The following is a 27331-nucleotide window of genomic DNA, read 5'->3' as shown; positions in this document are numbered from 1 at the left end:
TCTCAATCATCATCACCATCACCACCAGCACTATTATCGAAAGCATTTGGTATTATATAATAATGAGAAATAAGGAGCCAGAGGATCAGGTAAGTGAGAGAGGAAGAGGAAAGAGGCAAAACTCAAGGAAGAAATAATTAGACCGAAACTTGTTAAGAAGAGGGGGCATTCAGGCGAGGTGGTGACGGCCATAATGGGAGGGTTTGGAAGGAAGTTAGAGTGTGGAAGAGAGGGTAGTCAAAAGTCAAAGCCAGTCTGTGACTCACAGCACTGAATGATATGCAGGGGCCTGAAAGTGCATTCGAATTGAGTAAGAGGGTCCCAATTCAAATCCCGTCTCTACTGCTGGATACCTTTGTGATGTTCTATTAATCATCTGGCCTGGCCTCAGGCTGCTCCTCTGTAAAACGCAGTCACTTCCAACTCGCTTCCCGGACCAATACAAAACCCACCAGCCCAGCTCTGGGCAGAATCAGGCTCTGGGGAGAGCTGTATCATGCAGCAAGGCTTCTGCCTTCCCTGCTCTCAGTCAGAGGGCTTCCAAGGCACCTTGGCTGGAAAATTCAGATTCTTCCTTTCAACCACATCTCACCTGGAAATATTCCCAAGGAAGGAGCCTACCCAGGACACATTCTGAGCTCTTATGCATATACATGGGGCCTGCCGTCTCTTATGTTTTCCTCTAAACCAATTCAGAGACTCATTAAATAAGTCTTATTGTAGTTATATAAAAGAAACACAGGCTAACAGTTTTGTCTTTCAATCTCTCCTCCCCAAATATCAGGTGAGTCCTGAAAGAAGTTGGATGTAGTCAAATATTACTACAGGCTCCTCAGTTCTGGACCTGCAAGGGATCTAGAAGATCCTCTAATCCAAGACCCTCCCCCTCGTTTTAAGGAGGAGATGATGGAGACTGGAATATGTGCCTGCACACAGACCCCTCAAGGCTTCTCCATCTGAAGCAACGCTGAAAAAACAGTTCATGCCCCCCACTTTTTGTTGACTTGAGGTGATGGAGGCCACCTGCCAGGCTGGGGTGGGACAGAGATGGGATAAGGTTGTTACAGGGCAGAACTGTGACAGACGGACAGACACAGAGGTCTTTCCGCTACCAGCCTTTCTTCAGATCCCCTGTTAGGGCTTTTGCATTCTCTCTCAGGACATTTTTTCAAGAGTATTTACAAAAAAAACTAATTTGGGCAGGCAGGTGACAACAGTCCACAGAGCTGACCCTGGGGTCAGAAGATTGGAGTTCAAATGTGGTATCAGACACTCACTAGCCGAATTACTCTAAATAAGTTACTCCTGTATGCCTCAGTTTCCTGATCTGTAAAATAAGCTGGACAAGAAAAAGGCAGAACATGAAGAGTAGGATGTGGCTGAACAACATGAGAATGCCCTTTTCTTAAATCTATGGAGGAGCAGAAGAATTCCCCTCCTACCCAGCCCTGCTGTTCAGAGTATGAGACTGGGATTTGTTGTTGATCCTTACTCATTCCCTAGCACGAAGACTTTCCCATCCTGAGCCCTTGCTCTTTGTCAAGCTTCCCCAGAAACAAGAATGCATTTCTTGTTCCAGAACGCGCTGTTACTCAGCTGTAACCAGACCTCCTGGTCAGAAACCAGGCCTGGGAGCCATCAGACCAGGCCTGGGCGAGAGCGGCCCAATGTGTGGCACGGCTCATGGAAGCCGGGCCCTGCTCGGCCTAGAGTTTCCCTGAACATCTGACAGAATGTCTTTACAGAATACAACCCAGCCATACATAGGAATGATTGCTGGGGAAGCACTGGCCTGCCAGAGTTAAATTCATCCCTTCCCTCCTCTCTTCAAATAACAAACACATGAAGGCTGACAGAAGGTGGCTGCCCCAGAGCTCTTTTTCTTTAAAACAATAACGCCTCACCAGCACTCATTTGCAGCTCCTGGAAATCCCCATCACCCCTTCCCCAAATGCTCTCCCTCTGGAGGTGGGGCTCTGGAAGTGCATTAACTGACTCCCTTCCCATTGCAGGGAGTGTGTTCTCCAGAACTAGGCCTTGGACACCCTCCCTCTCCTCCCCGGCCAAGAGCCCTGCCTTGCTTTTTCTCAATAGTTCTCCTAACGAGGGCTTCTATATTTCCCAGCTGGCCAAGTGAAGTCACACTCAAAGACCTAAATGGGGAAGGGGAAAGAAATCCCAAAGAAATGTTCCCTATGGTTCATGGTTATAATGGGGGGGAGAGTTATAACCATGGACCATAGGGAACATTTCTTTGGGATTTCTCATGGTTATGCACTCCCCCCTTCTCATTCCCATAAGCTCTGGGATCGAGACTGTGAAGCTTCCCCCCTCCCCCTCCTAGACAGCATCATGGATACAGGACACAGGGCTAAGCCCCCCCTTCCCCATTCCTCTGGGTCTCCCTCTCTTCTCTCCTCCAATCTCTGGCTGGATCCAGGACCCCAAATACAGGAGAATACTGTCCCAGGTACTTTTCACCTTAGAGATCACCAAAGACCCCTTGCAGACCAAGCCCGATTCATCTATTTCAATGCTCCTACCCAAAAAATTGCTCGAGTCTATTAAGTTTTGTCTTATGACTATGCAAAAGAGCAAAAACAAGAAAGCTCTCCCTAATGTTTTAGTCCCTGGGCCTGCCTGGCCCTGAGTATTCCCCACCTTCCTGCACAGGGGACGCCGACAGCCACAGCAAGGGGGGTCCTTGGTCTGCTGTGGGTGGCTCTGTGGAGGCCGGCCGGGCCCATCTACCACCAAAAGCTGAGGGAAGGAGGGAAAGGCATGTGGAGGGCTCGGGCCCCCCAGCTTGTCAGAGGCCGAAGCACGAGAAATGCTTCCCCAGGTTCCTCTAAGTGGTTATTTTGGACGTTCTTACAGCAGCACTCTCCATCCTCCCTCTCCCTACAAGGTGCATGTGCAGATCACAATGGAGCCCATCCATCCTGGCCTGCTCGCTCACCACTCCAAGGACCAAGTCTCAATTAACCGCAGCATGACCCCCGTCCACTTTCTGTCCCCTCCTCGGCCCTTCCTGCCAAAGTTCAGCACTTCCTGGAAAACTCTCACAGCTCACTTGATATTGTTCTTCCCTTGAGTTGCCAAAGGAAGAATTTACAGGTGCTTGGCCCCATCGACAAGACCATGACCGCAGCCTGACCTCCTGTTACAATACGTGAACTCTTGCCCCACTGATAAGGCTGGCTGATACGAGTAGGATTTTTCAAATAATCCTTTGGGAATTTATAAGCAGCAGCCATAAAAGGGAGGTGACTGGAAGGTCGGTTTCACTAAAAATAATAAATATTGCCATGTTTATTCAAAGTCGCCTTGTTATCCTCCGGGCCAAAAGTTCAGATAAACACTATTGTAAATGACAAAATATTAGGACATTTTGTTACTTGTGTTATGATCCTTCCGTCTGACACCAATAGGGCCGTTTCCCCTCCTCTCTGCCTCGACCCTGACATTGTGCAGAATTCCCTGGGACCCAAAGACGGGTTTCTTTTACAGGTCAAAATGAGGCTATCATCCTTCTGGAACCTCCCCGAGCCAAACGGCTTCAGCTGTGCTCAGCTCTCCCCACCAACCTAACTTCCCAAAGGCCATTACGAATATTAGTTATATAAGCCACCATGTGACAGCAGATGTCACTTAAGAACAATTCCACTAAATGGGCCCCTTAGAAAATGTTTTCCAGATATTTCATCTCATAAAGTGACTTTAGATGCATAAGAAGAATCTGAGCTACAAAGACATGCTTTGATTCGAAGAAGAAATGAATTATGTTCACAGAAGAAGAAAAACGAGAATCCAGGACCCCGGCGCTCTGGTTCTCCCCATAGCTGAGGCAGGAAAGAATGTAGATTAATTAGGGAGACAAAATCTGAGGCGGTGGCCCAGGGGGAGCATTTCAATGAAACCTGTGACTGTGACATCTACGAACCCTGAATGTTCCCACCAGGAGCAGACTGGTCAGTGAGGGCCTGCTGAGGCAGGGAGGTGTCTGAGCCCACCCTCCCGGGCCGAGGCTATGCTGCCCAGGGCAAAAGTCTCTCCCTCTCCAAAAGGCTCTTTTATTAATTGCCTGTCAAAGGCCCCTTCCTGCGTCATGCAGAGCTTTGGCCCTTCCTGGTCACACCCCAATCTCCATGCAAATGGCAGCTCTTTCCCCCAGTGCTCAATGGAGATGGGAGAGACCCACAGACTGGTTCAAAGAGGCAAAGGGAGAAAGGTAGCTGAGAGTAAGACCTCCCTGATGCCAAGGACCCCACCACTTACCCTTCAATGATTTTTGCCTCCCTCAACCGAGAATTGTAATTTTTGCTTCCAAACCAGTAATGCGCTATTTAAAGCAAAATAAAATATGCTCAAAATGTAACACATTCTGTCTAAGTTATGTTTCTTAATGCCAATAATATACCATGGCATTAGCGGCAGAGCCATATAATTATTAACAGACGCAGAACAAATGAAATTATATTATCAAAGTATTCACAGGAATGCCTATCCTAAGCTAGTTGCATTCTGAACTCAAGTTCTCTTAAAACACTATTTTCACTCATTCATAACTTTCTCAAGAATGGTCTGCCTATTCCAACTTTTCTCTTGGTTAACATCTGCCTAAAAGATTTATTTTTCAAAAATTGATTTATGTTCCAAAGTTATCAAGGTGACTAAAAAGTCAATATATGTATGCAACAGTCTGAGAACAAGGCAAAGATCAACAAATTCAGTCTTCCTATGCATGAATTCAGCAGTCAGTGTGGAAAAAGAAAAATCTTGGGGAAGAATGTCTTCACGTGTAACTGAAAATTCCAAGAAATGTTTAAAATCAAAATATCAAATGTTGGGATGGTAACAGTCACGGAGAAATAGTGAAATGTTGAAGGAGAGTCGACAGCCAGATGGAGCGCCAGGTGAGCAGATTCCCATGGATGCTTTCAGAAGAAAGTGGAGGCTATGAATAATTACCTACTTCAACTATCAGAATTAAAATTGTCAATCATGGGAATTGAAGAGCCAAGAACCTACCTCAGAACTTTGAAGCACCTATTAGAAACATCGTAGAGAATTATGAGGCGCCTTTTTAGCAAAATGGAAGTTGAGATGATGCTGAGAAGAGCTTCAGGGGAGAAGAGTTCACTAGAACCTCTTTCTATCACCATTCACTACAAAGTGGAAGCTGCTCTAGTGAGGCTCCTCTTACAACAGTCCAAATCAGTGAATCCCCATAAGGCCTGATTATAAAGCTGTCTTCAGACATACTTCTGTAGGAGAAGCTCCCCCACCTCCTCCAAACTGTTAGTGATTCTCCCTCTAAGGTTAACTTCTGTAGGGATTGAATCTCATATATCTATGTGGCTTCACCCCACCCCAGCCTCCATCAGAATGTAAGCTGCTTGAGACAGAGACTATTGGTGTTTTGTTGTCACATTGCCAGGGATGCTTATACAGTAAACATTTAAAAATGCAAGACGACTGAATGCTGATGGATATATGGATCTCAATAAACAGCATACAAGAAGTCAGAAGACCTGGACTCTCAAGCCTAACTAGCTTGATGGCCGAAAGTATATCATCCCCTCTTTTCTCTGCTCTGGTTTCCTGGTCTCAAAGAGGCAAGGTCGGAGGGGGGGGGGGGGGGGGGGGGGGGGGGGGGACACGCAGTGCGCGCCACACTTTGGTTCTAAAATTCCATGACTGCTAAAAGTGTCTGGGATGTTTAAAATAAAAATCCCCCTCTCTGATGCTTCAGATAATAGCTGGAAAGGGCATCCTATTCACAAAATTCCTATTGCCTTGCTTTCATTCTATATAATCAAACTGAGTGTCCATAATGGGCACTTAATCCAAGCAATGGGCTCCCAACAATGATAAGCTTTGGTAACCAACTAATATATAACAATTTCTTTCTTTAACCAGTAAGGAAACACATACAAAGATTATAATTGTCCACTGGCGCCCTTAGGAGCTCAAGCTAGCATATTTGTAAAAGGAAACCCTGAAAAATGCCATCTCCCAATAAGATCATTAATAACCCATTATAACCAAATAGCCCTGTCAAGTCATGAGATGTCTCAGTGGTCCAATTGTAAATTAGTCCCCTGGGAACTAATAATCATCATTAAGTCATGACCCTTAACATCACATTAGCCAATAGCCACTCTCTATCTAAAACCTCTGACTCCTAAAATATAAAGACTAGTCCTAATCTTTTTGACGAGCACACTTCTGGTCTGGCCTTCATTATGCCTTCAGTCTTAACCAAGCCATATCCAACTCTTTTCTCTCTCAATGGGTTTTCTGAATTGAAGACGGGCATTTGAGGGCATTGCCAGGTCACTAGTGGGTAAGGCTTTAGACAAGACTAAAATCAGCTTGCTCACCACGGGCAGGCACCCTGGGAGACCAAGAGCACAAGACAAAGGATCCCACAGCTGCTGCTGACGAAGAAGCCACATAAAAATCTTAACTCCCAGACCAATGCACTAGGGAAAGGACCGAAGTTAAAGCATACCATTAGACAAGAAGGCAAGTCAGATGTGACCCTGACCTGAAGAAGCAAAAACAAAGAATGGAACTGGGAAGAACGAGTGCCATTGTCAAGCACACGAGCAGATGGGGGAGAAGAGTTACTCACAATCCTGCTTAGTGGACTCACAACCTGGCACTTTATGGGACAGAAACATTGTGAAGAGTCTGACTCCTTCCCATCCCCACAGAAGCTTCACTTCTGCAGCAAGCATTTTCTCAGCCTCCCTAGACCTTGAGAGCAGGGCTCTCTGGATTTGTTTTGGATCACCAGCACAGGCTCTGGCACATAGTAGGTGGTGTTTAACAAATATCTGCTGACTAGACTTGATCCAGATCGACACAATCTGATTATCACCCAAAAAGATGATATGTGAACATCAAATTAAAGCACGGCTGCAGTCCACAGGCTTGTTTGCTATGCCCCAGAACCAATTTGTTTTTTATGGCTTCTGAAGGAAAGGTATCTTGTGAAATACAAACACAATGCCTTATACATCAAAAGAACTCACAATAAGAGCTGAATTAAGTATGACCTTCTCTCACCTACAAAAGCCAACCATTTTAAGGACTTGTTCTTTATCTAGTCACTAATTCTGGTTAAAAAACCATTTGATCCATATTCTTCTGACATGGATTCCAATGCTGGGGAGTTGCCAAGGAGGTCACTGACAAAGGGAGAGTCTCCATATAAACCAAAACATTAACAGCAGCATTTCATGTGGAGCAAACAGATGCCCCCCAATTGGGGCCCTGAATGAACTGGATCATGATGGTGCTGAAGAAAACAAGCATGATGAACAGTACAGAGATGCCTGGGAGAGTATAGGCGGGAGCAATACAACTGTGAAAAAGCCCTCCAGGAAGCAGAGCACCTCTGGAGCCTGTGTGGAACACTGCATACAATGTCAGGGTTTTTTCACCCAGTGACTGGTTTGGCTGGGTTTTTTTTTTTCTCTCTTCAAAAAAATTCCTGGTCATGAAGAATGGCTCTCTGAGAGAGAAGAGGAATGGGATACAAAGAGAAATCCAGGAATTGTAAAACCACAGATATGAATAATAATCCATCTTCTATAGTTCATCTGCAAGCAGGACATGATGTTATCCTCCTTCTAAGATAAAACAAAAACCTTTCTTAATATCCTGGAGGGAGGAAGAATTAAGAATAATAGAGGTACATAGGTGTAGAACACTGCATATTAATACTAGCTTTCTAGTGGCTTTGTGAAGTTTTTTTTCCTATCTTTTGATCTTTTCAAAAAAATTTTTTTAATACGGTATGGTCTTCTGGCTTGGGAAAGTGGAGGAACACAAGAAATCTAGACAATGTAGAAATAAAAACCTATTTTAAAAAAATAGAAATGTCCTTTGACTTCATAATTTGGTGTGGTCTGTCATAGTCTCTTAAAATTTGTCATTAACAAATCTGTTTATCCCCAGAGACAATTTATTTACATTCTAAATTCCTAACAACTACCAGTATGGGATCCCACAGCTACACACAGCAAAAGTATCAGGCCTAGGATGAAAAGCAGAGGAAAGATCACTAGTCTTTCATCTGGGCTAGGTAATTTTCATCTGGGAAGGTAAAAACTAAGAGACTGTCAATATTCAATCTGCATCTAATGTCTCTTAGCTACTTAGAATACATCTCTAGAACACAAACTTAGTCGAGCTGCTGGGCTGATGGAGTGACCTCTACCTCAAACAGTAGAAGTCTAGGTACAAAGTACAAAAGACTATAATACCTAGTATAAACTTCTAAAGTGGAAGACATATGTTTACAGGAAAAAAATGCTAAGAAAGCTGTATGTGAAGCATGAGAATCAGCAACAGCAGCACTATTCGCAGCAGCGGCAGCAGCAGCATTGCCACATCACAATTACCACTCTTAATCCCCATGATCATCACTATCACCATCATCACCATCATTCCCCACCACAACCAACATAGCTGCTGCCTGAATAACAAGAAAAATGGCAAACTGGGGCTCTTATGCAACAGTGCTATCCGAAGATCAAAGGGGGAAGTATTGGGGTAACCACTAGGTATCCAATAACTGGAGGATAGTGATAATGAAGTGTGATACAAGAATGCAAGAGAATACTCTTCCACCCTAAGAAAGAACAAATCTCAACAACACCAGAGCTCCAAGGAGATTTCTATGGAGGGATACTGAAGTCAAAAAAGGAGAACCCAATTCAAAGCTTTAAGTAATGTCAACAGAGAAAGAGACCATCAACAGGGACATAATTACTGTTAGATACAACAGACAATGCTGTTTCTTGTTCAAGTTAACGCATATGAATATCAGCCTGTTCTTTTATCAATCAGCAGATAACAGAAGGGGACAATGTATGAATCATTTGCAATCACTATTTGAAATATGGCAGTCCCTTGTTTACAAGACTGAAAGGTTTTTTTGTTTTTGTTTTGGAGGGGGGAGGGTGGATGAAGGGTTTGCTTTTTTTTTTTAAACTTCATTTTGTTTATCTATAATCAGTCTTTGGGGAAAAAATAAATAACTCTCTCAAAAATCCCATCAACAGATCACCAATCATCCATTTGTACTGCACTGCTTCTTCATGGCACTTATTCCATTACTTCCATACAAAGTCTTTTCTCCTCCACACTAGGTGGAAAGATCCTGGATTTATCTTAGGGCCCATATCTTGTAGCTAACCGGCCAGTGCCCAGTCCAGAGCTCCATACACAGAGAAGCAAATGAACGTCACGTCCCACCAAATGACCTCCCTTAGATGAGAGGATCTCAAGATCCACCAGGCTACTGCACTGCTTTAATGGACACGAGTCTGCCAGTGATCTCGGCCGCAACATAGGCCATGACAAACATGTGCAGAGAGAACTGGGCACGAGAAAAAGGAAGGAGAAAGAGGGGTCAGGGTCCTGAGACCAGAACCGAGAGGTTGCGGGGCCCGGTGAGAGAAACTCCGAGACCCACTTAGAGTGAGAACGAGCGGGTGCCAGCTCCAGGTCCATCCCAGGCCCTCCCTGCTCAGCGCCACAGATCTGGGTAGGATTCAGGCCTTTGCTACAAGCAGTACAGTCCCTCACTCCTCTCATCTACATCTGCAAATTTTAAAGAAAACCTGCCCAACCCTGAGAAGGCCCTGCTCCCTCCATGTGCACAGCCCAGGGTTGGGGAAACACAGAAGCAAGAAGCCTAAGGAGGACTCACCAGTACAGAATATATGTGCAGACAGCGATAAACAGGAGAGAAATCCACCAATTCTTGGGCCCCGGGCACCTGTAAATAAAAGCAAGGAGGAGATTAGTAAGCATACTGACAAAACCATGGCTGGCAAGAGCCACTGCATTACTGTCCAACATTTCACCATAAATCATTTCCAGCTAAATTATGCATCTCCTCCAGAGTATAGCACAGTGTTCTACACAAAATAAGTATTTAATAAATGTTTGCTGATTTTGACTTGACCGTTATGGACAGTATCCAGGATACAGTTCATCCAAATGGAAAGTTTCCCTACATAAATCAACTGAGGAACAAGACATTTCTTTTACCTCTTATCCCCAATCGAACTTTATAACCTAGCATTCATCACACACTCACTACTTTGCACTGCATTTATTCCCATATGTGGCTTTTCTTCCCAATAAGGCAATAAGCTAGGATCTAAGGACGGAGGCATTTGCTGCTCTCTAAGAGCTTCTACATTTCCCTGTGTGAAGAAAGACTCGTGCTGATTGTGTCAAGCCCTCCTAAATGAGACACATAATCACTCAACAAAAAGAATGAAGTAAATGAAGAATATATAAGGTTCAAACTAAGCTAGGATGGGGATGCAAATGGATGGACAACCCAGAGGCCTGATCCATCCGTAGAGACATTTTGGGACCCATGCTGCTCATAAACTACTCACTGAGGAAAAGGGGACAGAAATGACAGACAGCAGACTCAATGCTTTAAGGATGCATACAATGCTCTTCGTGTTCCCAATCTTCTCTCGATACCTAAAGCCTATGATATTAATGTTTTGTCAATGATGATGTTCTATGTTTCAAAACATAGTAATACCAAAGTCCCCAAAGAATTAAGGCTGAAGGTCAGCCCCAGCACCATGGAGAGGTGCCTCATGGGCAGAATTAGGTAGCAATCCATTACCAACCACGAATCTCATGAGTTAAAAAGAATGCTATCACAGAGAGATGTGATCGGGGGAAAAAAAAGTCGCTCATCTGGCCAGAGCAAGGGATAAAAGATGGCCAGCGAAATAAATGAAGGCCTTCCAGGACATGGGCTGCACACACTGGACAAGGCATGGACAACGGAAGGTCACGGGCCGCTGAGTTATGAAAGTGGATCTCCAGTTCCTGGGGGGGAGGGGGGGGAGGGAGAGGGGAAAGGAGGGAAGGAAGGGAAGAGCAAAGAACTTCACCCAACACTCACCTCTTGGATCCTCAGAAGAGTGAAGACTAAAGGCAGGAAAGGGGACAAATAAATGAGGATTTAGGCAATGCCATGCTATGATGATCAGAAAACTGATTTATGCCACAAGAATCTCTGGAACCAAAGCCACAGCTAATCAATTAGAATGGAACTATCCCATTCTAGAAGGGTAAGTGATAATTTTGCTTTTGAAGATCTCTGCAGGGAGGACAGGTCAGAATTACTTTCTGTCTCAACAGAGACAAAGAGAGTCTAGACTTAAAAATCTATTTTAAATTAAATTTAAAAAACAACAACAACCTGGCAGTAACATTAAAAGATGATAGCCTGAACATCTAATTTAGATACAGTACTAAAAGAAAATTAACAAAAACATAACTATACTAGAAGCAAAGAGACATTATATTTGCATGACCATGGACATGCAAAGTCTCACTTTTCTCATCTGTAAACTGGAGGTTTTGGCACAATTTAAGGGATAATGAAGCTAAAGTAAAATAATCAATGCAAAAGTGCTCTGAAAAAAGGAAGATTCGGGCCAGTAAAGAGAAGTGCCCAAGGTCACACAGTGAAAAAGAGCAGAAGTTCAGCTCTCTATTGGACCACGCAGTTTCCTGAAATTAAGAGTGCTGTATAAACAAAAGTGCTGAATGGTTCCCGTGCCATTCCCAGCTCCACAGAATGGAGCCTTAAGGCAATGGCCTTGAGCTTCTATTCGCTCTAGCCAGTCTCAACTGCCCCCATGGCCTAACCCAGCATTCCCATCTCCTCCCTTCGCCCACAGGTGGCCTTCCCTGTGAGGAGGACACTCAGCTGAAGTCTCTCCCTTTCTCACTGGCTGCATGACTGTGGGATGTGCCAGTTTCTCCATCATGCCCATGCACCAGTTATGAGTTCCTAAGGCAGGTACCATCGTATCTGTACCCCAGTGCAGAGCACAGTGCCCGGCACATCATGGATACTTAATATGTTTACTGAATATTGATGATTCTTGCTTTTCTCTATTCTATAACACTCAATTATTAAGTCCTTTTTGGCATTCCACAGTCTCTCTCATACCTCCCCCCCTCCAATTCCTGTGGCAAGCAAATCTTTTCATCTCTTCTCAAGCCTCCCATGTCACCCCATCCATCAATTTTCTTAACTGACTACTTTGCCTCAGAAGGCTCCCCCCAAATTGAGGTCATTTGTTAAGACCTTCCCTGAACTCCCTCCTCCTCATCTCACATCATGCATCTGATTGTAAATTCTTTAAGAGTCGGGGTTATCTTTTCCCTCCTTCTATATATACAGAACTTAGCACAGTGCCTGGCACATAGTAGGTATTTAATAAACCTTGACTTAGAAAAGTCAGACGTCTGTCCCACTATCTCCTCCTTCCTCTGTCCCACTATCTCCTCCTTCCTCTGCCCCACCTCATATGAAGAAATGGCCCTTCTCCTTGTCCAGGGCCACTTGGCCACACATTCCCTTTCCCCTTCTGTCCCAAATTCTTGAGTAGATTGCCCTCTCTGCCAGCCCCACTCTCCCTTTCAATGTTGTGGTCTCACTGCCTATTCACCCCCTCCTTGAAGCTTATAATCATGTCCATGACTCCTCTCTCTGGAAAAAAAAAGTCTCACTTGATCCAACTATCCCACTATCATCCTTCATGTCTCTTCCCTTTCTTGATTGAAGACACCTGTAGGGGACACTTCTACTTCTTCTGCTTCCATTCTCATCATTCAACTGGTGAAACCACTCTCCCCAAAATGAAAGACCAAAACTTAATCAGCATTCATAAGGCAATGTGCCAAACACTGTGCTAAGCAGGGAGATGTGTGTGTGTGTGTGTGTGTGTGGGGGGGGGGGGGGGGGGGGGGAAGGAAGAAAATGGCATATAAATATAGGCAAATAGATGAATAGAGCATAATTGGCAGAGTTAGGGCAGTGGAACTGAGAGTCTGGGAAAGCCTGCTGAAAAAGGTAGGATTTTAGGGAGTCAGCAGGCTGAGATGAGGAAGGGGGAGCTCCAAGTGTGGGTGCTGCCGGGGCACCGAGACCACTGGACCAAAGCATACCTATGGGGGAATGGAGAAAACTGGGAAGGTGGGAAACTCAACAATCTAATGGCTAGCTGGTCTTTCTTCCAGACTTCTCATGGCAGTCTTCGATGCAACCCATAAGTCTGACCCTGTCATTCACTGTTCAGTAGACCCCAGAAGCAGCCTCTCCTTTCAGGAGAAAACCGAGATGAGGGCCTGCCCTCGGCCCCTTTTTACCATTCCAGCCTTCTAAGATTGCTCGGCCCCTCCAAGACTACCTCCACGGATACCAGCCTTTCTGCCACTGTTCCCTCTTGCTACTCTTGCTAGCCCATGCCTGAAATGCACCCCCTGCCACCTGTGCCCTCTCCTTACTCTTCTTTACAAAATGCCTAAGCAGTCAACAATCTGCACGCTGTCTCCCCATCAGAGTGGAGGGAAGGGCCTTTCCCTGATGTCTCTGACCAGGGCTGGTGCGTAAAGAAGGCTTGATGACTGACTGACAGGGTCTGTCATTCTGTGGCTTCCAGCACCTCCTGAATAGTTCCACTCCGCTGCAGATCTTCCTCTGCCGATGTGGGGGGAGAGGGGGAAGAAGGGGTGTCATCCCTCTTTCCAGGATTCTCCCCTAGTAATCTTCTGCCCTTTCCTACCTCGCTCAAACCCTAATCATCTTTTCAGTTCCAACTCATCCTCTAAAGCTAATTCAAATCTTCTCCAAGAAGACTTCTTCCATTTCTTCTCATTGTTTTTCTCCTAAGACTTTCACCCATTACAAAGTGGTACTTCTTACAGAGTGCTGTGCATATTATCACTGTACTCTAGTTTTTTATTTTATTCCTTATGAAACTACATAAACTTTGTCCTACTATGAAAGTAGGAACTATATCTTATTTAAATTAAAACAAAGCTCTGTATACAGAAAGTGCTCAACTACTAACTGCTAAATGGATTACTTTTATGAATTATTAAAAAGGTATGACACAAATATTTCTGTGAGTTACACAGTTCATCAGAACAGAAGTGCTAGGATTGAAGAAGCTAAGCTGGACTGCCTCATGATTATGGGGAGCTGCCTCCCTTAGAACACGTAAACCACATCCTTCCCTTCACAACACCCCCTTTTCTGAAAAGTTTATTTATTTTTTCCTAATCAATTCTACTCAGTTTTCAACCAAATATCATAACCCTCAGGGCAGTGCTCTAAATATAGATTAGATACAGATAAACATATGTACGCATGCACATGTATGCTTTACATATGCATATAAACATAAACTTACCAATATATGTGCACATGTATGCACATACAAGCATAATCATGCATAGACATTATGAATATATATATATATATATATATACACACACACACACACACACACACAAATGTATTATATCTTGACATGAATTGCTTATTTATCGGTCCCACTTTCTCTAACAGACATTAAGCTTCAAAACTGGATTCAAGCTCTATGCTGTACGTTCACACCCCTCACTGATATGTACCCTGTAAACACTCAAAATGAACTTTCTGTCCAAATATGAATTTCACAGCATAGAATTAATCACATAGCCTCACTTTTACAAATAAAACAAGTCTTAAAAGAAAATAAAGACCAACGAAAGGTTATACTTGAAAACAAAAACTACAGAAAGATGTATGGTTACCAGGGAAAGAAGAAGAAAGCAAGAAAAAGGAATATGGAAAAGACACTGGAATGAAATGATCAGCTAATTTTAAAAATGAAAATCACAATTTTAAGCACTGTTTCTTTGTGATCACCAAAAAGATTGAACTACATTAACATTTCCCCTCTTCAAAGACAAAGAAAACACTTGGATTACAATGATCCAAGCTTGCTGTCTTTTTCTGTTGCTACTGTTGCGTCAATGAGTCAGGTCATACACGTTGTAATCCTAGTGGGGGTTTCCTGGCAAAGACAAGAGGCCTTTGCCATTTCCTTCCCCCATGCACTTTATAGATGTGCAAACAGAGGCAAACAGGCTAAAGTGACTGGCCCAGGAGCACCGGGTTCCTAAGTGTCTGAGGACATAGTCTTCCAGAATCCAGCAGGGTCCATGCCACGTCGACGCTTGGTGCTCCCTACCTGCTGCCCTTCACCAGCCTCTTGGCCAAGGTCCTGCCACTTTCTTTGCAGGGCCCTGCCTCACTTCAATCCAATTTCACTTGCGAGTCATGACATCGCCCTCCTGATGTCATTGGCCCTACTTTGCAACTACTTTGCAGACTCTAAACGGCAGAAAGTCCCAGCAATCATTTCTTCCTCACTGCTGAAACTCAGATCCTGAAAAGAATTGCCCTCATTGGCTCCTCCACCTTTTAGAGGTTAATGTTATCTCAAAAGCAAAGCAAGGTATTACAAGCTTTCTATACACCCCAAGGTGTCTAGATAATTGAGGTTCCCTATCACAATAATTGAGGTTCCCCATCACAATTCCATAATGCTTTTAGGTCACATTCATGAACCATTTCATGAACACACTGATTCAGCCTTTCTGTCTGGGGGGATTGAAAACAGCCCAATAACAACATCATTCCACTTATCATCAGCCTGCCACTTCCCTCAGTTGCTGGACTTCCTCACCTGAGCATACTTTCCTTAAATAAAATTCTAACATTCCTCAACTTGACCCTGGTATTCTGAGTATCCTATGTTTCTGAATAAACTCTACCATTCCCGAGTGATATTTTAGTCCTATGTCTCCTCCCACCCTGATCTCAGTGATACCTTGGAAATCAAATGTGTTTTTCAGCATGAGAGCCTTAGTGATTCTTAGCTGTTATATATAAGTTATGCATATGCTTCCTTCAAAAAGAAAAAAGGCTACTATGGTGATTCATGATTCGTGTTCATAAAGTTTAGCTTAATTAAGAAAGGAAGCTTCTGCTGGACTTTGTGAGAATTCAAACACAAAAGGCCCCCTCTCCCCTACCCCAGAATGCAGACATAAAGTGTTATCATACAGGACGGGCTCAGCTTTCCATATTCTGCACTGGAAGAGGCAGGACAATAAATTCTAACAGAATTAGAAGAGGAATGTTGTGCTACAGTTCTCTTTTATCATCCTGACTCAGTTTCCCTAAATTGTCTTGCCTCGCTTTCCCTGAATTGTTCTGCCTCAATTATTCTGCTCAGCTGCAAAACCACCCTCCCTCTTAATCATCAGAATATTTTATAAGGATAAAAGATCTTATATTTTAGAATATCAGAATGCCTTTCCCCATCCTGTCAAAACCAGATTGATAGTCCCTTCACGCTCTCAGTGCACTGACTCTGCCCCTGCCTCAGTCTACCCCCTGTATCTGAGCCACGAGTATGTATGTCATTGAGAACTCACATTGTTTGCTAGATTCTTGGAGACAACAGTCTCATTCAGCCCTGGGACCAAACCATGGATCCATTTGGTCCCAGTAAGTCTCTCCCTTTCAAATGTTAAATACTCTCTAATCTCTATCTTGCCTCAGTTTCTCTGGCATTACAGGAAAGCCACTTTTCCCCAGTCTATTTTCAAGATAGTTTAAAACCAAACCTGACTTCTCTCCATGGTGTCCAATCACAACTAGCCTCTTCCAAATGAAATCATTTCTTAGTGATCACTTGGTGTGGTGTCAGTGTTTTTCCCCTTCTTGGGTTGTTTGTATTTTTCATTGCCTTTGTATTTCCAGTATCAGCATAAAGTCTCACTACCAAACTGGCTGGAAGTGATGCCCTTAGACTCAGAGCTCCTCGCTTCCCTTTGTGCCCCCAACACTCCACAGGTAAGACACACATACTGCTCTGCATCCCGGGGGGGGGGGGGGGGGGCGCACAGAAATCTGGGCAAGGGAAGCAGCTCTGGGGAGCAGAGGCGTGCCGAGACCCAATCCTTCACTGACTCCCTGTCACCAACCCCTGTCTGGGTGTCTTTCTGGAAGTCTTTCACCATCTGGACCCCTTACGGAGGAAGGGATAATGGATGTGGCGATCCTCAGAGGGGTACTATGTGGATAAGGGATGTAAAACACACTTTGGGCCAGGCTCTCTCTGCCTCTGCTAATGAGAAAGGATGACTTACACCAACCGAAAGCCAAAGAGCAACACATACAATACGTGAAGGAATGCCACATGTTTAGAAGGGCAGGAAATGGGCTTTCAAAAAGCTAAATGTGAAAAGAAGGGGAGGGGGAAAACCGCAGAGCAGCCCAATGAACAATATTCAACATAACTGAAAGTTGCAAGCTCTAAAAAGTTTCCCCAGACACAAATCAAGGGGCATGTCTTAACATCTACATTTTAAGGTCTGGTTCAACATACAGTCTTAAATTCAGTCTTGGTTGTTTATTACCCAAAGTTGCAAACAATGATTCCAGCAGATTTAGGTTTGGCCAGGGGCACCGGGAGGGGCCCAAGTATACATTCTTAAACTAACAATGACAGTCTCAAATGGTTTCTGTCTCCTAACAAAAGCCATAACTCCACCTTTATCAGCTTCATCTAATTTTTCCTTCCCAACTAAAAAAAAAAAAAAAAAGAAGAAAAAAGAAAAAGAAAAAAACCAGACTTTGCATTTTACACAAATCCATCTTGACAATTCATTATCAGCCACAACCTCACAACTGATAAGAGAACCTTTGTGGTAGGACAAAGTCATTTCCTTCTGAAGATACAAAAATGTGATTAAAATAGTTAAGCATTTCCTCTGCCCAATGGTCAGGAACTCAAGATATTAAGATAATAGAGGCTGACTGCTCTTCCTTGGGGGTTTTCAAAAGCAGGTTCCAGAAAAGTCCAAGAATGTCATGAAAACTGGTGTCAAGAACTTAATTCAGACAGTGAAACCCAAATTTTAATCTTTTTAGCTAGTTGTTTTTCCTTAAGAATTCAAATGAAACACCAGTCTATTTAAGTGCTGATTTCATCACCAAGGACAGCAACTGCCAGCTACACTTCAAAATAGGCCAATTTAAATCTATTTGCCTTCAGGAGGAACTCCAGAAGATTTGAATTCTCCAAAGTATCCGTGCCTCAGGTCATAATATAATCCTCCCATCCTTGTATAAAAAGAAGTAAAGGGATAAAATGAAAGACAAAATCGTGGAAGGAGTATTTGAATCAATTGAAGTTTGATAGATCCATAATAGAATAAAAAGACAGAATCATAAAGGCAATTCCAATGGACTGAGATGGAAATGCCATCCATTCCCCTCTAGAGAGAATGATGGAGACTGAATGTGGATCTAAGGGTAGTATTTCCACCTTTTTTTGTTTGTCTCTTTTTTCTTTTTCATGCTTTTTTCCTTTTGACTTGATTTTTTCTTGCACACAGGACAAATATGGAAATATGTTTAAAAGATTTGCACATATTTAACCTATATCAGATTACTGACTGTGTTGGGGAGGGCGGGGTAAGGGAAGGAGAGAGAAAAATGTGGAACACAAAGTTTTACAAAAATGAATGTTGAAAACTATCTTTAAGTGTATTGGGAAAAATGAAATATTACTGAAACATAAAAAAAAAATTTTAAAGGGCCTTCTTACCTTCTGCTTTTCAAATCATTATGAGGCCACTGCTTGGCTCACTTAAGCCCCAGAAGCCCACTTACCCCAAAGCCTGAATATCCTACTCACCAGTGTTTTCAGGAAAAAGTAACCATCCACTCCTGGAATTTGTGCTTAAGGATTGGTTAACTCCTACCCCCCTTCTTCTCCCCATCCCAGGAATACTGAATCTTGGACTATCCTTCTTCCTCTCCCTTTCCTGCTGGCCAGTCTCTCTCCTTCATCCACCTAAACCCTACCCAGGTCCTCCTACAGATTTTCTTGCTAGTCTTAATTTCTCTCCAGGCTACACATCCTGTCATTCCAACTTTCTCTACCAAGCATGCCATAGAAACCTCTTCCCTTGGACTTCTCCCACTGGAAGGACTCTCTACTGCGAGGCTTCTCCCTCTGATTGGCGAGCTTCTCCTCAAACTTACCAAGGAGGATGCCCAATCAGGTGGCATTCCTTCTCTACCAGAACCTAGCCTGGGCACAACCCTCCACACCTCACTACTCAGCCTCCTTCTGTGGCTTCCCTTCCATCAAGAGAATGGGAACTCCTTAAGGGGAGGGCCTGTCTCTCAGTCAGTATTTGGCATGGGGTATGGCACAGATTAAGTGCTTAATAAATGTTCATAGACCCATCTTGATTTGACTTCATCCCCACAAGGCCCTGTGGAAATTCAGCTCTGAGGTTAGCAAATATACCTTCATTTTAAACATTTCCTTACATCTTCTGGCCCTGACTAAGCCTGGCTCCACCCCCCCACCCCCCCACCCCCAAGTATTACTTACTAGACCATCCTTTTTCAAAGCAGTTTGCACTTTTCTGAAACTTTCCCAGTTCAGACTCCAAGGGAAGATGGATAAATCTTCCTGCTTTCTTTGCCAGAGGCAGATGCTAACTCTTCTGCCACAGATCAGCAACTCCTCTATCTCCAAGGCTGACTCCATCCAAAGGTCAACCAATCCAGGTCCTTGATAAACAAGACCCTGAAATTACTTTATTTCATCATTATCTCCTATCATCTCATCTCTTTCTAAACCTTACACCTATATATATTGTTCACCCCTCATCATGACCCAGTCCTCACAACCATTACTTGGGAAATACATTCTCCTCCCTTCTCAATCTCAATTCTATCACAAGCCAGTTTAATTCTATACTACATCCAACCCTCAAATCCCTTGTCCCATCTCCGACTCTCACCCCACTTCTAGATATAAATTTAAATACCCCCTCTCTGGTATCTATAAATATACTCTAGTCCTGCTCATCCTTAAAAAAAACTTTCAGAGGATCCAGTCATTTTTGTTAGATCACTTTGCACTTTTCAGCTAAACAAACTCGGAAAGATGTCTACACTGGGAGCCCCTACTTCTCTCTGAGTTCATTCTAATGCCCCTTTCTCTTTCCCCTCCATACTATCTCACTTGGAGATCTCATCACACCTCTATTTTTCTTTTTTATGCAGACGCTTCCAAAATCTATATAGCCTAGTCTTTCTCTGGGATTCCAAATCTACATCCCAAATTCCCTAAAAGACATGTTAAACTTAATGTAATATGGGCACCTTAAATTCAACCTTTCCAAGATAGAACTCATTACCTTTCCCCCTAAATCTACTGCTCTTCCAGACTTCCCTATTAATTATAGAAGAAACCATTATCCTTCTAGTCACCCACATTTCAACAGCACTATCAACCTCAATTCCTCCCCACATATTTCATTACCTGCTAAATCTCTGCTTACCTATCAGTACAACTTTCTCTCTATTCATAAAATGACCACTGACCCTCCTGAGCTCATCCCTGAAGTGTTCCTCCTATCCCTCCCTGGGCTCCCTAACTTGAGCCTTTCATCCTCTCTCTGCCAATGCTGGCAGTGTGGAGAACTCCATCCGTCAGGTGAAAGACTCTGCCCAAGGACGCGGACGCTGCCCTCCCCCCAGCAATCTCCAATAATTGTTTTTGACTTTGTACGAGAGCACACAGCCTCCAAGAGAAAGGGGAGACCACAAACCGCCATCATCCCTTGAAAGCCCTCTGTCCTCAGACCCTGATGGAGACAGCCCCAGACCCGAGTCCATGAGGCTTGAGAACAGCAATGCTTGGGGCCCAGTAGCAAAGTAATCCCCATGGAGACATAGCCTGGCACCTGCTCTTACTGGCCTTGTCGCCCTAAAGATTTCAGGAGAAATAAACCCTCACTACCCCTTCCCTCCCTTCCCCCTCTCCCCCCCCCCCCGAGGGGGTGAGCTCTTCTCCAAAACCCTTCTGGGGCTTTAGTGAAGTGAGAGACACAACCTGAGGGGTTTTCCTGAGGTGAAAAGCCCCAGTAACACCCAACTAGGAGCACTGGAGTACTGAAAGCTGCTCCCACCCAGAAATGGGCCTCCCAATGGGGGAGCCTTCCTGCTCTGTCGTATCCATCTGCACAAAGACACCAATCACTCTGAGGCAGAAGAGAGGAAATGAGAGTCCTGCGATGGGAAGAACAAGAGAAGAAAATGAATCAATATTAAAAATGGATCAAGACACTGGTATTCTGGCAATTGGTCTTTAGGGTCTCATCAGACAAGATTTATAGGAAAAGCAAGAAGATTTCTAGTAGAAACAGAAAAAATGGATGGATAGGGAACTGTCAGGAATACAAGGTATGGTTCATATTAAGATAAATCTAGTACCTAAAATTTACGATATAGTCACATTCTCTAATCACTAGCTAGGTCTCTCAAACTATGTCAATATTAAAATAATAAAAGAGAATGCACACAGGAGAAAGCAGTGCTTTATTCTATCTGGGCAAGATTCAAGAAAGATATACACATAAAGAGATGTTAACTGGGCTGGGGCTTTTAAAGAATTGTGGTTGTTTAAAATGGATACTGTGGGATTGTATCAGATACAACTATTCTTTTTCTTTAACCAGGAAGAAAGAAGAATTAAGGTTGTTTTAAAAAGTTGTTTTTGCCACCATGGCAGTCCCTTAACTTATAAGATTTACTTTTACATGAAGACAAAAAAGAACTTTTTTTTGGGGGGGAAGTTAATTACCTATAACCTAAATACGAATGAGCCAATGATCAAACTCCCAGCACACTTACTGGGAATCTGCAAGAGGCAAGAAATGAAGGAGCCCCTTCCTTTCAATAGCACAGAAGAAATTCATCCTGGGATATCCGACCTGCTCTGCTAGTGAAGAGAGCAGATGGGGCCCAAGGCCCATTAGCCTGCTTTTGCTCTGTTGTTCTTGTGTCCCAGAACACACACAACGCAAGCATTATTTCAACGTCCCTTGGGGTATTTATTCCTTTCTTAAGAAACCTTTCAAAGCCTCTGGATTGGCACTAAGAGTACGATAAAGCCTTTTCTGGAATCTAGATATGTTGTTCACTGATGATTTGAGGCACTTTCCATACTGAAAGGACCTCAAATTACCAGTTCATCCAAAAATACATTCTGAATAGAAAGAAATGAAAACAAAGAGTTGGTGCCCATTTCAGAACATTAGCTAGAACTTCAGGCTATTAAAATGTACCAGACATTCTTCTGGAAAGAGAAAAAAAAAAACATCAAATTACCTGAAAGGACATCTCTTTGCATTCAGATCAGTCCTGCATGTCTGCTTCAGTTAGAAACCAAAAACACCTGGCAAATATTCCCCCTCACCCTTTACTCCCAACCTTAGCATTAAGTTAATTTGCCTTTACATGGAGGGAATATAGATTCCTTAATAATTCATATTTCATTACATATGAACTATAATTTTTGGAATCGTGACATATATGGTCCAAGACTGGCTGGAAGTGGCAAACACAAAGTGTTTGCCCTGATGGATAATAGTATGTATTTAATGTTGGGATTCTGATTTTCCCCCAATAATTTCTTAGGAGTATATGACTTCATTCATGTATTATAATAATCCAAAAATTCTATTATCTACATTAAATGGAAGAAAAACTTCTCCAATTATTTAGTCAATAATATAACTTGTGCCCAGAGAAAAGGTCTCAAACATTTTCTTGTATAGATACTTAGAGCTGATATATATATTTAAAAAATATTACTTGCTTTATTTTGGGTAGGGGTAAGCTGTATGTGTTTATTAATTTTTTTATACACATTTCTTTATAAACCATGTTGAGAGAGAAAAATCAGAACAAAAGGGAAAAACAATGAGAGGAAAAAAAGTGAGCATTGCATGTGTTGGATTTACATTCAATCTCTATACTTGTCTTTCTGGATGCAGATGGTGTTTTCTATCCAAAGTTTATTGGGAATGCCTTGGATCACTGAACCACTAAGAAGAACCAAGTCTTTTATAGTTGATCATTGCACAATCTTTCTATTACTATGTATAACGTATTCCTGGTTCCTGGGGTTATTTCGTTTAGCATCAGTTCATGTAAATCTTTCCAGCCCTTTCAAAAACCAGTTGGTTCATCATTTTTTAACAGAACAGTAATATTCCATTACTTTCATATACCATGACTTATTCAGTCAGTCCCCAATTAATAGGCATTTACTCATTTTCAAAATCTTTGCCACTACAAAAAGAGTACTACAAACATTTTTGCATATGTGAGCCCTTTTCCTTCCTTTATGATCTCCTTGAGATACAGACCCAGTAGTGGCCCTGCTGGGTCAAAGGGTATGCATAGTTTGATACTTTGATAGCTATTTGGGAATATTGCTCTCCAGAATGGTGAATCATTTCACAAGTCCATCAAGAATGCATCAGTATCCCAGTTTTCCCGCATCCCCTCCAACACTTATCATTATCTTTTCCTTTTATCTTAATCAGTCTGAGAGGTGTGAGGTAGTACCTCAGTGTTGTTTTAATTCTCATTTCTCTAATGTATGTAGAGCATACTCATCATAATGATGTAGAGCATTTTTTCATGTGACTATAAATGGTTCTAATTTCATCATCTGAAAATTGTCTGTTCAAAGCCTCTGACCATTTATAAACTGGGGAATCACTTGTATTCTTATAATTTTTAGTCAGTTCTCTATATATTTTAGGAACAAGGCCTTTATCAGAAACACTAGCTGTAAAAATTTTTCCCCAGCTTTTGCAGAATTTGTAGAAAGTGAATGTTGAAAACTATTTTTGCATACATTTGAAAAAAATAAAATATTTGTGAGATGCAGCCAAAGTAGTAATTAGGGGAAATTTAATATCTCTAGATAGTTACTTGCATAAATAGAAAAAGAATGAATTGGCCTTACAACTAAAAAAGCTAGAAAAAGAACAAATTAACAAATCCCAATTAAATACCAAATTTGAAATTCTGAAAATAAGAGATTAATAAAATTGAAAATAAGAAAACTTTTGAATTAATAAAGCTGAGTTGGTCTTATGAAAAAACCAAGAAAATAGATAAACCTTTAGTTCATTTGATTAGAAAAAGGAAAGAAGAAAATTAAACTATCAGAAAATCAAACTGTTCAAAAATGAAGAGAACTTTACACCAGTGAAAATTAGAGCAATAATTAGAAGTTATTTTGTTCAACTTTATGTCAATAAATTTGATAATCTAAGTGAAATGGAGGAATACCTACAAAAAGATAGATTACCTGGATTAACAGGAAAGGAAATAAATTACTTTAATAATCCCATTTTAGAAAAGGAAATAGAACTATTAATTTGTATTTCTCTGATCAACAGTGATTTAGAACACTTTTTCATGTGACTACTAGAACTATTAATCAGCTGCCAACCCCCCCAAAAAAAAAAATCTCCAAGACCAGATGCATTTACATGTAAATTCTACCAAACATTTAAAGAACAATTAGTTCCAATACTATGCAAAGTATTTGAAAAAATGGGGAAAGGAGTCCTACCAATTCTTTTTATGATACAGACATGGTACTGATACCTAAACCAGGTAAGATGAAAACAGAGAAAGAAAATTATAGACCAATTCCCTAAATATTGATGCAAAAATCTTAATTAAACTATTAGCAAAGAAATTACAGGAACTCATCACCAGGATAATAAACCATGATCAAGCAAGATTTATACCAGGAATGCAGGGCTGGTTCAATGTTAGGAAAACTATTAACATAACTGACTATATCAATAATCAAACTAACAAAAATCACATGATCATCTCAATAGATACAGAAAAAGCATTTGCTAAAATCCAATACCCATTCCTATTAAAAAACACTAAAGAGTATAGGAATAAATGGATTTTTCTTTAAAATGATCATCTATTTAAAACCATCAGCAAGCATCATTTATATTGGGAACAAACTAGGACCATTCCCAATAAGATGAAACAAGGATGAATGAAACATGATTGCCCACTATCACCAATACTATTCAGTATGGTATTAGAAATGTTAGCTTTGGCAATAAGAGACGAAAAAGAGATTAAAGGAATTAGAATAGGCAATGAGGAAACCAAATTATTACTCTTTACAAATGATCTGATGCTATACATAGAGAACCCTAGAGAATCAACTAAAAAACTAGTAGAAACAGTTCACAACGTTAGAGTTGCAGGATACAAAATAAACCCACATAAATCATCAGCATTTTTATATATTATCAACAAAGTCGAGCAGCAAGAGATACAAATTAATTCCATTTAAAATAACTATTAGGGGCAGCTAGATGACACAGTGGATAGAGCACCTGCTCTGAAGTCAGGAGGACCTGAGTTCAAATTTGACCTCAGACCTGTAACACTTCCTAGCTGTGTAACCCTGGACTGACAAGTCACTTAACCCCAACTGCCTCAGCAAAAAATAAAATAAAATAATTGTCTATAGTATAAAATATTTGGGAATCTGTCTGCCAAGGCAAAGTCAGGAACTATATGAACACAACTACAAAACACTTTCCACACAAATAAAGTCAGATCTAATCAACTGGAAAAATATTAAATGCTCAAGGGTGGGTTGACCTAATATAATAAAATGACAATACTACCTAAATTAATTTACTTATTTAGTATCATAACAATCAAACTCCCAAGAAATTATTTTACAGATATTTTTATAGAAAAAACAATAACAAAGTTTGCCTGGAAGAACAAAAGGTCAAGAATTTCAAGGGAATTAATGAAAAAATGCAAATGAAGGTGGCCTAACTGTGCTATACTTAAAAATATATTATAAAGTAGCGGTCATCAAAACCATTTGATACTGGCTAAGAAATAGAGCAGTCAAAAAGTGGAATAGGTTAGGTTAGGTTCACAAGAGAAAATAGTCAATGACCATAATAATGTAGTGTTTGATAAGCCCAAAGACCCCAGCTTTTGGGATAAGAACTCACTATTTGACAAAAACTGCTGGGAAAATTGTAAATTAGTATGGCGGAAACAAGACATTGACTCACACCTAATATTGTCTACCAAGATAAAGTCAAAATGGGTTCATGATTTAGACAGAGAGTGATATTATAAGGAAATTAGAAGAACATAGGATAGTTTACCTCTCAGATATGTGGAGAAGGAAGGTATTTCTGACCAAAGAAGAACTAGAGATCATTATTGATCACAAATAGAAAATTTTGATTATATCAAGTTAAAAAGGTTTTGTACATACAAAACTAATGCAGACAAGATCAGCAGGGAAGCAATAAAATGGGAAAACATTTTTACATTCAAGGGTTCTGATAAAGGCCTCATTTCTAACATATACAGAACTGACTCAAATTTATAAGAATTCAAGCCATTTTCCAAATCAAAGTATATGAATAGATAATTTTCAGATGAAGAAATTGAAATCATTTCTAGTCACATGAAAAAGTGTTCTAAATCACTATTGATCAGAGAAAGACAAATTAAGAACCACCACTACATATTTCTCAGATTGGCAAAGATAACAGGAAAAGATAATGACCAATATTGGAGGGGATGTGAGAAAACTGGGACACTGATACATTGTTGGTGGAATTGTGAGCGCATCCAACCATTCTGGAGAGCACTCTGGAACCGTGCTCAAAAAGTTATCAAACTGTGCATACCCTTTGATCCAGCAGTGCTACTACTGGTTATTTCCCAAAGAGAAATTAAAGAAGGGAAAGGGACCCTTATGTGCAAAAATGTTTGTGGCAGCCCTTTTTGTAGTGGCAAGAAACTGGAAACTGGGTGGATGCCCATCAGTTGGAGAATGGCTGAATAAGTTATGGGATATGAATGTCATGGAATATTATTATTCTGTAAGAAACAACCAGCAGGATGATTTCAGAGAGAACTGGAAAGATTTACTGGAACTAATACTGAGTGAAATGAGTAGAACCAGAAGATCATTATACATGGCAACTACAAGATTATATGGTGATCAATTCTGATGGACGTGGCTCTCTTCAATAATGAGATGATTCAGGCCAGTTCCAGGGAAAGGGGAAAAAATTGGAACACAAGATTTTTCAAGGGTTAATGCTGAAAAATTATTCATGTATATGTTTTGAAAATAACAAGTTTTAATTTAAAAAAAAGGAAGTTGCAACTTAACTAAATTATCTAACTAGGTAAATGTAATTTATATAAACAATTTAAATGCTAACTGCATAGAACTGACTTTAAATTCAGAAAATGAAGAAATCTATCCGTACTAGAGTGGTTGATCAATAATTTTTAAAGACATTTTAAGAATTTGAATCAATAATAAAGAGAGAACACCTTGAACTGCTTACTTTGGCATCAAAGAGTAACAGTTTAGTGTTATGTATTCCAGAGATTATATGCTCCTCACATCATACAGCTTTCATTCTAAACAGAAATTTAACACCATTAATCTCATAACTGAAAGATGAGAAACTAAGACAGAAGTTTCTAAAGAGA

The 27331-nt window shown here is 41.4% G+C and overlaps 1 protein-coding gene across 4 annotated transcripts in view; it reads right to left on the bottom strand.

Moving 5' to 3' along the window:
• EXOC6B (exocyst complex component 6B) overlaps positions 1-27331 on the bottom strand; it is a 490548-nt gene that overhangs the window by 272822 nt on the left and 190395 nt on the right. For all 4 annotated transcript variants that reach the window (XM_031949716.1, XM_031949717.1, XM_031949718.1 and 1 more), the window contains exon 8: positions 9731-9799. In XM_031949716.1, the coding sequence (XP_031805576.1) occupies positions 9731-9799 (69 nt within the window). The remainder of the gene's footprint in view (positions 1-9730; positions 9800-27331) is intronic.

This window comes from Sarcophilus harrisii, chromosome 2, assembly GCF_902635505.1.
Source record: "Sarcophilus harrisii chromosome 2, mSarHar1.11, whole genome shotgun sequence".
In the NCBI taxonomy this organism is placed as follows: Eukaryota; Metazoa; Chordata; class Mammalia; order Dasyuromorphia; family Dasyuridae; genus Sarcophilus; species Sarcophilus harrisii.
Note: the sequence above shows the minus strand (reverse complement) of the source record. Positions and strands in the feature narration are given on the sequence as shown.